This window comes from Podarcis erhardii (assembly GCF_964252035.2).
Source record: "Podarcis erhardii genome assembly, chromosome: 2".
Taxonomy (NCBI): domain Eukaryota; kingdom Metazoa; phylum Chordata; class Lepidosauria; order Squamata; family Lacertidae; genus Podarcis; species Podarcis erhardii.
The window spans coordinates 48,982,725-48,995,985 of record NC_138498.1 but is presented as its reverse complement, the minus strand read 5'-3'; the positions used below and the strand labels follow the sequence as shown (position 1 = coordinate 48,995,985).

General features: G+C 38.8%; 1 protein-coding gene across 19 annotated transcripts in view; it reads right to left on the bottom strand.

Moving 5' to 3' along the window:
* The window catches only part of TENM2 (teneurin transmembrane protein 2), a 782,612-nt gene that overhangs the window by 93,727 nt on the left and 675,624 nt on the right, over window positions 1-13,261 (bottom strand). For 15 of the 19 annotated variants that reach the window (XM_081845776.1, XM_081845777.1, XM_081845770.1 and 12 more), the window contains 2 exons: window positions 6,299-6,499; window positions 5,219-5,431 (listed from right to left, as the gene is read on the bottom strand). In XM_081845776.1, coding sequence (XP_081701902.1) covers window positions 5,219-5,431; window positions 6,299-6,499 — 414 coding nt within the window. The remainder of the gene's footprint in view (window positions 1-5,218; window positions 5,432-6,298; window positions 6,500-13,261) is intronic. The other 4 variants (XM_081845759.1, XM_081845772.1, XM_081845775.1 and 1 more) reach the window with 1 other exon arrangement.

Here is a 13,261-nt window from a genome sequence, read left to right as displayed (position 1 = left end):
CGCACAAAAGAAGATGCAGTATTGATCACATTGGATGAAGACATTTAAATCTCTATTGTAGAAACTTTGTTGATTAAGCAGAAGGTGGCATTTGTATTCTTTATCTAGTCATGTCCTTTTTCTCACTTTCTTATAGATTGGAGTGAAAGGGCTAGAAATAACTACAGGAATATGACACCCTCTCCTCCCCAGCACTTTTTCAGAATTGCTTGCTTTTGTCAGAGGTAGCACATTTCCCTCTTTGTTATCTTCAAATTTTATCCCATCTCTTGCGGAAATTGTTTCTGCTTTTTTAAAGCTATTATTGTAATTACTTTAAGGAAATCAGTAAGAAAAAAAAGAAATCTTTGACACAAAGAGTATTCTAATGGGACAAAACTATCCAGCAGTGCTGGAAGGATACACAATGTTCTACTGGGCATAGATTTGTTGATTACTGACTTAGCTATAACAGTAGATGAAATGCAAGCAATATTCTTGATCGGCTGCAACTCTTTCCCTCTTCCCTAATACTCTCCACCCCTTCTGCTCCCTGGGCCTGGAAAAAGCAGAATGTTTGTATGATGCCTAAAAGGGCAAATGTTTTAAGGTGATCTTATCAAAACAATATCTACTGCTCTACACAGTAAGATTAGTGGTGAATACCAATAGTCACAATCTAATGTGCAATATTTGGTATTCTATTTTATTCAGCCAGATATTTCTGTGGCAAAAGCCCATGTAAAAGTGTAAAAGTTTTGTCATTCCAAGAAATAGGGTCCAAAATGAAAGCACTTTTACATGGGCTTTTGCCACAGAAATATCTGGTTGAATAAAATAGAATACCAAATATTACATGTATTTGAGTGTGTGCTGTTTTAAAAAATATTATACATGTGAGTAAAGCTCAGTTTAACTCTTAATTGAAAAGTGGGATCAAAAACACTGCAGCAGCCCTGAAAAACATTAACAAGACTTCTATGTAAAGTATTCTACAACTCTGTATTCCAAGAGTCCTCAACCATGGGTGTTTAATCAGCCCTTCATTTTTTTTAGTGAAAAAAATCAATGTTTTTAGCTTTATGATTCTTTACGTAATGCACATACATGTGCTACGGGTCACACTGACTCAAACAAATGCTATTTAAAGTAATTAGTTACTTGTCATGTCTATAGATGTTTAGCTCAGAATCTGTACTGTTTATTTCATGTGGGAAAGAAACATAGAAGATAAAACATCCACCCCACCCTAATATTTTGTTTATTTTATAGTAGGCAAATCACCCACTTTCCTTAATATCACCAAAAATGGTATTAGGGGTCAACAGTATTTAACCGGTTTAAATGTGTTCTCTCATTGTTTAAATTTTTATTTGGATCCAGCAAAACTATTTTTTCATCATAGCTATCACATTGCATGAAACTTATTAATCTGGGTTTACTGAGTTCCAAATTTAAGGCGCAATAATTTGCAAGACAATAGCTCGCACACCTCAGCAAGATACCAGACTTAAGGGCTATTCTTAGTCATGAACCTTTAGGTGGCCCTTTTTCTCTGTTCATAGAAATGTGTTGCTGAGGGATGCCCTCATCACTTCTGGGGCACAATGTCACCGGCCTCCTTGAAAAAATTCAATACCATCATCAGATGTGATGATCAGCTTCAACACTGAAGTACCACTGCGAGACAAATTTGCTCCTCTGTAAGATCTATGGGATATGTTTACCTGCACTCCTGCACAATCATTCTTGCCATGTGAAAATAAATGCCATTCACATGAGATGTCCAATGTGGCAGCATATTTATGACCGAAATCTAGGCCCAGTGGAGGTTAACAAAGCAACAATACATTTAATGGGGCTCTGTATATATAACAACTGGGCAGTGGATGATCTAAGCAAAAAAGCAACCTCTGGTTTTCACATGGAAATCATCAAACAAATCACAGAACAAAAACAAACAAACCCCAAACTCTCATGGTAAAATTTTAGCATGTAATATGTTCAAGAATTCACTTTGCGTTGGCATATTTCTTTTTGTTGTTGCTCAGTTGTAATTTCTGTTCTATGGTTTCATTATAACCTTATCCGATGATTGTAAATCACTTCATAAGTACACCACAGACCTTCATTATCACTGCAGGGAGCTGTTTTTCTCTGTGAGTTAGCAGGTGCAGGAATGGGATAGTGGTTGCAATATGCCATATAGAAAGATCTCTGGGATCTACTTCATTGACATAAGGCCACCACCTACTGTGGCTGTTTAAGTCAAGATCAGTGGCATGAGCACGTTTTTAAAATGGTGCATAAGGTTTTTGCATTACCACTTTTCCAGTTATAGTCACTTAACCTCTTAAGATTGAAAATGCATCATTTTCAACATATATATTATTATTACTGCACTGCGTGTTCTACAGTAGTTCTACAGTACTGTTTTTACCTGTAGTGAGCATCCACGTCTAGAATAGGTGAGAGTTTGTGTCAAAAATAAAATCCTGTATTTCAGAATTCTCAGCCCATTATGAGCCAAGCCCAAACCCTCTCCGTTGCTTGTACTGAGCTTGGTACCACCTCAGAAGCAGCAGACTATGTGCATTTACATCTCCTACCCTTTACACTCGAATTTATCTTGCAGTTGGTGTAATAACACTGGGGACAGTAGGGGCTGGGGCTTTAATTTTATTGAGAACACTTCTGCAGCTGCATTCTGGACACCAGGACCCCCCAAGTAAACTACATTCCCTGAGGGAACCTAGGACAGCATTCCTCAAGGTCCTCCTTGCTGTGAAGCCCAATGTTAGCACCACCACTGTCAAGGAAAGTTTTGGAAATATGGAAGAGGGTGATTTGGGGAGGGGGGGCAGGATGTGGAATCACATTTCTTCATCAGCTTGGAAAAATTATGGGGAAGTTTACTTCTATGTACATGAAGCTCCTGGCAGGACTGAAGTAAAAAGAAAAAATGAAGATGCTAAGATTCACTTGTTGAAAAAAATAGAAAAAAATAGAAACCAAAGGATAAACGTTCAAGTTAATTTTGTAAATGTTTTAAGATTCTGTAAGCTCCAATCCTAAAGCATAATAAGGCCACATCATTCTCAGTATATTCTCTATTCACCAATAATAAGGCTACAGTTTTTATACGACTCCTAAGTCCTACAAAGTTTGAGAGGAGTGCTTATGCGTCAGTATTTTACACTGGAAAAACAAAGTTCAAACCTGTAGACAATGCTTTGGAAATTATTTGCAGGGAAGACTGTGACAGTGCACATTGACAGTACTTCAAAAGTGGTTGTTTTTTCCTCTCACTTGTGAAAAGCAAGGTAAAATGTTTTCTTCATAGTTTAGCCTTTATAGTTGGAACTATTAACCAGTAGGCGTAAAGTGCTATCTAGAACAAATCATATCTGAGCAATCTAAATACATTCATCTTGTTGGGTGCACAGTAACATCAAACTAAGATTGCAGTCCTATACACACTTACCTGAGGGTAAGTCTCATTGAATTAATTCGGACTTACTTCTGAGTAGATATGCATAGGACTGCACTGTAAGACACTTAGGTTACAAAAATACATGAAGACGTTTTTAAGAATAAAGACGTTAACACAAAGTTAGTGGAATAAGGTAAACCTTTTTGGAACAATTATTGATTAGACACAACATTCATATAAACCGAAATTAGTCTTGAAATTTACCCCATAAATGAACCACATTAGAAGAGATGCTGCTGATGTTGCTGTAGAAATGCATAAGGCCAAAACAAAAACAAAAACAGAAAACCAGCCTGCATCTGCTTGGGAATATCGATTCAATGTTTATAAACTGTGTTATAAGTATGCTATAGCAGTATGCTAGCATCACCTTTAAATATGTGCAGGATATATATATTTATTTTAAAGGTCATTTCTCTTTCTAATTTAAGTGTGTGTCCCAAAAGGTTTAGCTACCCAAAGAGACTTAAAAAAAAGACACTTAACAAAAATAAAATAAAATTCTGACAAACACATCCAAATAACTTTGGTTTAAAACAAAAACAAGTCACTGGTAATAGGGCTGTCCTTTTAGAGTCTCCAGTTGCCATCATAATTTCAATTATAATTTGTCCTTTTTAAAAATGTTTCATTCACCCACCAAAGAAACGTTAAAAAAAAGAAATATTGAATAACTGCTTGTTTTTAATTCTCCTGGACATTGTGAAAAGAATTCGTTATCTAAATAAATGGCTCAGGAAAAAAGAAAACAGGCACACATTCTTGAGGTTTTTCTTCCAGGTTTACAAATAATGATGTGCTCAGTCTTGTATTACTTTTGTACACAACATAAGTAAATTCTCAGCAGCTATCTGGGTTTTCCATGCACAGCATACATCTTGAAAGGATAAATTAAGTAACTTAGGTTTAAAATTCAAAATGGTCAAAAACATCTGAAGCGATATATGTTTGTTATTACTTTCCAGGCTGACATATCACAGTGGAGATGCAATTGTGTTAGTCATGGCACTCGGCATGATTCCAAAGCTGTGCTGAGTAGCATGCTGTTTGGAAAGGGTATACCAGCATGCTGTAGCATTGGCTCGGCCCTCCCATGCTGTGTCAGTCTATAGGCAAACACCATGACCACTGTCACAGAACAACACATGAAAATGCTAGGGAGCTATTTCTGTAACAACGGGAAGCCAGTTCCCCCTCAACTTGACCCCTGCTCTTGATGGGTATTGTGGTGATGTGTTTTGAATGGAATATTTAATAAGCAGGAAGCATCAGGTCAGGAAGTGAAAAAAGGACATTTGTTGAAACACACACACACTAAAATTTAGTTGAAAATCTCATCTTGTAGGTAATACCCACATAGAATAAATAGTATATCATTTAGTGGAAACCTAGTTTACATCAGTATACAATTTAACTTAGTACTGACTTGAAACAGATTTTCCTGCTTCGGGTTTCAGAAATGAAGCTAGTGCTGTTTGTTTGCTTATAAAAACTTAAAATCTAAATATTTTTCAATAGAAACTGATGACTGCTCCAGTTATAAAACTGCAGTTATAAAATTAATTATTTATAAAATATAAAACAACCCACATCTCAACCAAATCATAAATACAAATGTCAGCATAAAAAACAAAGACCACAATAACACTAAAAATTGGAAGCATAAGAGTCCATAAAGGGACAGCCCTTTGCCATACACAATAGTAACTATGTTTCTACAAGTTATGAAAAGAAAGCAATATGTGCCTGTTTCGGTGGCTGTCGTTTGCCTACCAATGGTGCAGTGCTCCCCATTCCAGCCCTCTCGGCATTCACATTTCCCATCTTTACAAGTTCCATGCTCTGTGCAGCGGGGATGGCAGACACGTTGGTCACAGGCTACCCCTGTCCAGCCCTCTTCACAGCGACATGCTCCGCCAATGCAGACACCATGGGTGCCACAGTCTACAGAGCACACTTCTGGAGGGAGAAAAAAGAGGAATTTGGTTATTGCCAAACATTGTCATGGGTACTGGCAGCATCTTGGATTTAGGGATTTGCACTATCATTGGCAAGATATGCAGAAGGGGTACACCTTTGGAACTCAAATGGTTGCTACGACCTACTCAAGCCTTTGCAATTCTGCTGAGAAAGCCAACAAGAAAGACCACTTCAAAGTGAAATTTATGCTACAGACATCTGAGTAAACCAGCCTAGCTCCAAGATTCACCCCAATTAATACCTAAGAAAATGAGTACATTTTTAAATCACCAGTTTGTTGGATGTACCCTGAACTGCCACATCTAGATGCCAGGATGCCTCTTCATGACCATGCTACAAAATACAGCCTCCAAAAATGAAATAAATTGGAAATGTAAGTCTTTTGTATTTTGACCTTATTTATCAGCAACATATGCCAGCTACATTATCATTCAGATACCTTTTAAGGAGTGAGAGTAAGTAGGATGGAATCATGTTAGTTACCAAGAATCATATGGATACGTGAGGAACATTTTACCTTAAAATATAAAGTGAGAATGGTGGGGCAAGAACTAAATTTCAAAATTACATTGTATTACTCTAATCAATGAAAAAAAATAGAATGAAAAAATATGTGTCATATACTATACCTTCATGTGTGAGAGAAGTAGCAGACTCATCAGAATCATTAAGAGAGCTTCAATATAGGTGTCTGAACTTACCTTAAAAGTGTAGCAGTCACTGTAACATTTGAGTTACTGAGCTGAATCACTGATTTGTACTATCTTGAATGAGTAGTCAAGGACCATTGACTATCAAGATTTCAAAAGGCTAAAATAAATTGCACAAATTAAATGTTTTTCTTACCGACGGAGCAGTCTGGTCCCATCCAGTTGGGATCACAGTTACAGAGGCCTGTGTCAGAGAGGTATGTGCCATGCCCACTACACTGGTCTGGGCACTGGGCACGTGGAAGTTCACAATTTAAGCCTCCCCAGCCTGGGCTGCAGAGACACTCTCCATTTACACAGATACCATGGTTGGAGCAGGAAGGATCCAAGCAATCAACTAAACACACACAAAAAAAACAAAAACAAAACAAACACTCTGTGAAAAAGGTCAGTGCACAGAATGTACAGTCTGAATTGACACCATTTGATGGATCTGTGCTCAGCAGGTTCCGCCTTGCTGCAATGAACTAGAGCAAACACGTGCAGTTGTTCTTTAGGCTATCTATTTTGGGAATCAGGAAATATAAAAAGGTCACTCTGCTTGCTCTGGAAGAAATTCCAAAAGCTGAATCTAGTCAGAAAAACAAAGGAAGGAGAGATCATCAAAACAAAGTTGCAGGCAGGGCTAATTTGAAAACAAACCACAATATTCCAAACATTGGGATACCTAAGTGGCTTTTATTCAGTTCTAATTCTGCAGATGTTCCAACAGCACAAACCTGTACATAGCAATTTCTGTAACTGAGAGTCATTAAGAATCTAATCCTTTGTGTTTTTCTGTAGAATCTCTCAAAATAATTACCCCTCTAATTTACAAAAGCTTTATCCTATTGAGAAGAGATGGAAAGGCTACAACAGAGATGGAAAGGCTCTCTCTCTTTCTGTTACCTAATTTAAGATGTCAATCTGAATGCGTAAGTCAGCATAAACCAGGTTGTCAACACAAGATATCCATATTGATAGACACACACTTCCCCCTCCCCCCAGCTCTGCAAATGACTCCAGTGTACCATACATTCACACCAGCGCTGTTATGTTCAAGTGGGAGAGGGGCAGATTTGGTGGGAAGAATAGTACTGAACAATCCCACTAAATGTGCTGATCAGGAAAACATGAGATCCCCAATGAACATGCCAAACAAGAGCACAACTTTTGAAGAACTTGTGACAATTGCCTGTTTCCACACAAGCATCTGTATCTGAAAATGTGAGCTATTTTATCCCAGCAGCTATTTTACCTGTGATGGGGTTTGGAGTCCCCTTTTCCTTAATTTCTCCTGCCACTCTGCACTGAGTAGTTCTGCGAGATAGAAATGCCACCTTGCCAAGCCCCCATCAGTATTACTGATATGAAAGTTTGCTAAGCAGCCAAAACACACACCCTTAAGTTCTGTACTTTGAATCATTCTGTGTGGCTGTTGAACAGTGGTAGTATCGGGGGTGGGTGAGTGGGATGGGATCCAGGAAGGGACACATAAGGGCACAAAATGCATTTCTTGGTGGGGTAAAGCTTCCCCCCAAAATAAATATTAGCATTTTCCATCAGTAAAAGGAAAGATGGAACTGGAAGGCCTTTCCATCCACACTGCTGAGAGAAGCGTCACCACATTACTCCTTTAACTGCCATTTAACCCCACACATTTCATCAGGCTACAGCAGATATGATGGGACTTCAGAGTTTCTTCATTGGTTCACCTGAGGAGACCAATCACTTTTGGCTCCTCTTCTTAAACTCTTCCCATTCCAGCTGGATATTACAAGAAATTTGTAATTAAGAACTAGTGCTTGACTTGGCTTTCTTCTACCTTCTAAATTGTTGCATGCACAGAATAGGGCCCGCTCACACAATGGAACCTTTCTCCCTTCTCCTTCACAACAAAGCCCTTACTCCCCCAAACTGCTCTGCTGGGTTGGGGGGAACCACAAGAACAGATTTAGAGTGTACAGGGGCACTTGCACTACTTTGAATACCACCCAAAATGTCTAGGAAATTCTAGCATACTTGGGTCTCAAGGATTTCAATACAGTGCCTGCTATTGCTGCTACTGCAGGACATGCAAACCCTCTTGGGACTGTGTGACCTACCACCACTGCGGGGCTGTTTGGGTTTTGTCCAGCTCTGGTGCCCTCCATCACTCCCACAGGGTCTATCAGGCCATTTTGCACTTCCACTTGCGCCTTTAGCACTCAGAAAATGACATGTGCCAGTTGCCATGCCATATCTCTACTCCTCTAGGTCTGCCATGTCCAGCATGAAAGCTAATTAGCATGTCCTTCTGGTCTTGAGTGAGGACTTGACTGCCCTTTAGTTTGATGTTTTTGTCATGTTGCTGAATAATTAGTTCAGTAAGTTAAGACCCAGCTAGGTAGGATTTTAAACAGGTGGTAAGCAGCAGCTCAGAAAATTTTGTATAAAGTCTGGCAACTGATTATGAAAGGCATGAGTTTAGAGGCTGATCAGGTCAAGGTATATATGATTAGTTGTAGAACTGATCAATAGGGGAGGGATAAAGTAAGAATTAATTAAATAGTAAAGGGGAAATTAGCTATGAATTAATTAGCAAGGGAATCTAACATATACAGATGCTAAAGATCATTTTGGAGTAATGATGCTTTTCTGCCTTCGAGTGATTGGAGGATGGCAACCCATTTGGTGGCGTCTTGTGCCCACACACAAAAACAGAAAACATTGTTACTTCCAAGGAGTATCATGAGTGTGCTAACTTATAATTCTGTCAGTTTCTAATCTCTAGCTACATCTTCCCCAAAGAATTATCATATTGTTTCTTTAAGCAGGGCCTCAAAAGCCACCTCTGTTTTACCATGGTCCATGGTGTTTGAAGCATGGTTGATGATGGTGAGAAGGAAAAAAAAATGTGAGAAGGATGCCAGGGCAGAAACAAACATACTAGCATGCAGAAAGTATTCCAGCCCAGGAGGAAGATACTTTTGCCATGGTGGCTGAAAACAATTATTTTATAATGATTAAGGTTTTAAGCTCTCTTCGTCTTTCATATAACATGCGAATGCTGAATATTTTCAGTTTAGAGCTACATCCATTCTAAGATAGTAGGAAGAAGGGCATTTTCTCAGCCGGAACTCACTGGAACTGAGTTCCGGCACCTCTCAGGTAGGTGCCATTGCCATTATAAGAGAACAAGGGAGGCGTTCCTAGTGAGTTCCGGCACCACTTTTTTTTTTAAAAAAAATAGCACTGGTCTGAAGTGATCATTTTTCTTTCAGTTGTACATCATCCTCTAGATTATATGAAAGAGCATACTGTATAACTGCATACAAAGAATTAATGAAATGAAATCAAGAGTTTAGACTACATACTATCCACCCAATATAGCAGCTGTCCCATAAAAGAAAGAAAGAAAGAAAAACTAGAGGCCACAATCCATAAACTGCTGAAGCTAACGGGACTTCATCAGTATACAACTGCAAGTAATGTGGCTTAATGGGCTCATGGATCTTCATCATAGATTTATTTAGTATGACTAGTTTAACAATCCATTTTGGCTACTAACAACCATCCCATTTCCTTCCATTTGCTCACAAGCTGGTTTTCATCTTTTCATCATTTATTTTACCTTTTTCAGAAATAAAACAAACTGATCTATAATTCCTGACCCTTGCATTTGTCTCTAGCTTCCCTTCACCTGACTTCCAGGAGCCCTCAGAGATAATTGCTAATAGCTTTGCAATTTCTTCAGCTAATTCCCTCAGCACCCAAACGTATACTTCATCAGACCATGTTGATTTAAATTTATTAAAATATGATCTATTCATTTCCTGCCCCGACCTGTATTTCTTCTCTTTCTTGGTTATCTTCATCTGATTAATTTGTCTCTCTCAGTGAAAACTGAAGCAGAGTAGGCACTGGAAAATTATGGTTTTTGTATGTGTCACTAGCTTGCCTTTTACACAGAGATGGCAACCCATGGTTTTTCTTACTTTTAATGTACACAGCCGGGCTCACCAACTATGTTAATTTTAATTTGTTATGTGCCTTTACCACTATGGATTCACACTTGTGCCAGTCTTTAAATCTAACAACAACAATACACCTTTAGTAGCACCTAAGTTTTGCTAAGAATAAAATGCACAAATTCCAACCCTCATTTTCATCATCTTCTGGCATTTTGCTTTATGAAAGAAAAAACTTGAGTTCTATGCACACCATACTTTTAAAGCACATTCCCCACCTGCCCAAAGAAGCATGGGAACAGTAGTTTACAGAGCACCTTTAACAAATTACAGTTCCCAGGATTCTTGGGGTGTGTGTGTGTGTGTATGGACATGCTTTAAATGTGCGGTATGTATGCAGCCTTGGTTGTTTAAAACAAAATTCTAAAGATACTAGTTTAGCATAAGGTGAGCCTATGCATGTTTACTCATAAGTAAGACTCATTGCCACTGGGACTTAATTATAGCAGTCATAAAAATGTCTCCTCCAAAGATCTATGGGACTTAGTCCTAAATGTGTGTAGGACTGCATCCTTAATCCCACTGAGGATATCAGGGACATAGTGCCAAAAGGTATATCAGGAGGTTCTCTAGCATTGTCAAAGTGCAAGAATACCAGCCAGAGGTTTGCCCCTTTCAGATTAATTTGTTTTATAGATTTCAAAGATGTACACATTTGCTGTGTAGGTAAGAAAATAAAACCATTTGAAAAAATACAATCTAAATAATCAATTACAGGCAGCATCTAGAGCAAATAAACAAGTAGCAGATGAATGAACAAAAATGTAAGCAGCAGACAAACCAAGAATTTGCTGGAAAAGAGGTGTTTTCTTCATTGAACAGACCACTGTGAACAAATCATTTGGGGAAGGGTTGTCTGCTTTGAGTGTCACAACAGAAAAAGGCCCTCTAGGAGCGACTGTGCCTCAGAAGGTAGTGTGATGCTCAGAAGGGCATCACCAGTTGATCACAGATTCATATGGGAAAGTGGGGGAGATGGTCCTTTAAATATCATGGTCCAAAGCTGATTTGTATAAGGCTTTAAACATATACCTCCCACTCTGAGTTGTACCTGGAAATAGACTACTAAGTAGTACTACTGATATAGCTGTAAGGTAATACTCTCCAAGAAACCAGCACTAGCCAGAACTCTTGCAGCAGTATTTTCAACTAGCTGAAGTTAGACTGTGTTACCATAATCCAGTCTAGATGGAGCTAATTCAAATGTGTAACTATGAGCAGGTTGCTGTACTAGCCTAAACTAAGCTAAAGCACTCCCAGACACAGCTGCCTCTTGGCATGCAAAAGGAGAGCTGTTCCCTTTAAATGTGAACAAACTTTGAAAGCAATGGAGAAGGAATTAAAAGCATTCACCTTTCAATTACCTTGAATGAGATGCAAGTAAGTCAGAGAGAAAGTATCAAAGTTCGTTAATGGATACAAGATCCCTTCCAGATGACCTCTTTATTGATTGTTCGTCCTGATTTGTTCACAGGGAGGCTAGATGATGTTGGGTATTTAACGAGCGTTCATTCTGATTTGTTTGTGAGGAAGTCAGATGATGTTGCATCAAAGCAATTGTTATCCCACACTTTCATTGCATTTCCCCAGTCACTTTCCTTATTGCAAGAAGCCTGATCTTTGGGGGAAGTGGGTTTGCTGCTCAAGACCTGTGAATGAACTAGAATTGCACATCCTGAACTTGGTGGTATGGTATTGAATCCCACCTGAAAATAGGTAGTGACGGTCTGGAAGCACACACACCGTCTGCGTCACTTGAACAGAAAAGGCTCACTCCTACTAATCTGCACAGAATTAATTAAGCTAATCACTCTTCCCCATTGTACTAGGCCAGATGTAGAGAACTTGTAGTCCTCCGCATGTTGTTGGACTCTGGTACTCATCAACCCCAGCCAGCATGGCCAATGGTTCTGGATGGTGGTTGTTGTAGTCCAGCAACATTTGGGGGGTTACAGGCTCACTATTCCTGTACTAGGCAAATGTGTGTTACAGATTCCTGGCTCCATATCTAGTTCACATAAAATAGATACCAGGAATGCCTAGCAATAGTGATGTTACTGCTGCTTACTGGGACAGTGTAGGGGTGGGCAGAGCAGTGGTGCAGTTATGACTACAAAGGTACATCAATAGGAAGCCTGGATTGGATTCACCAGTGCACCCACCCCGTCCTGAGACATCAACCTCCCCACCCAGTAAGCTTCAGTTCATCACATAGCATTATCATGCGCATGACAGTCTAGCTACAGAGTGATGTCAGCACTAGTTGCTACAGGCTCAGGGGGTGAGAAGGCCCTGAATCACAGCCCATTTTCCTTTTTAGAAGGATGTCCAATATTATTCAGAAAGGATTTGTGAATGGAGCCTATCATACTTAGACAGTGCATCTCAAAAGTTGTCTTAACAATATGAGACTTAGAATCTGCAACCGCTTAGAGCTCAGATCATTAGAACTCATTTAGTCATGAAGCCTCCATGGATTGACAAAAGGGGAGAGTGAATGTAATTTATTCCAACAAGGACAAAAAAGAAGGTCAAGGAGTTTCCCCAACAATGTGTTCTGTAAGCTCCTCTAGGGCCAAGAATTACACTTACAAAGTTAAATGCCATTGAAAAATGACTCAACCATGAAAGTGACAAGAAAAACACTGTTAACCTAACCTAATTTGTTAATTTCACTCACTTTCTACCCCAAATTGCACTGAATGAAGCCTGACAAGTTAGCTATTTTCATTTTTGTGTGCAGACTTAATAGAGCAACAGTGTTTATGCAGCAAAATTTGTAGATCACAAATATTGATTTTGGTGCCATGGCCATTTCAGGTAAATTGTTTGAACGATATGACTATGATGAATATCTGAAATAAAAAGCTAGCGGGGGGAAAATGCTGACCTACAGTATCCAATTCCATTTCCTAGCTGGAAAGTAGCATATGAATCAACCTTGATCATTCTTTCCAAAAGCACAAATCAATAGAGAAGATTTTTACCCTTTAATAAAAATTCAGGTATGTTTATGTGTTTTGTTACTGTGTTAATTCCTGAAATGCAACGCAACAAGATTTTAAAACTGTTGAGGAACTGCCTTACTATTCATTATCTACACTACTAAA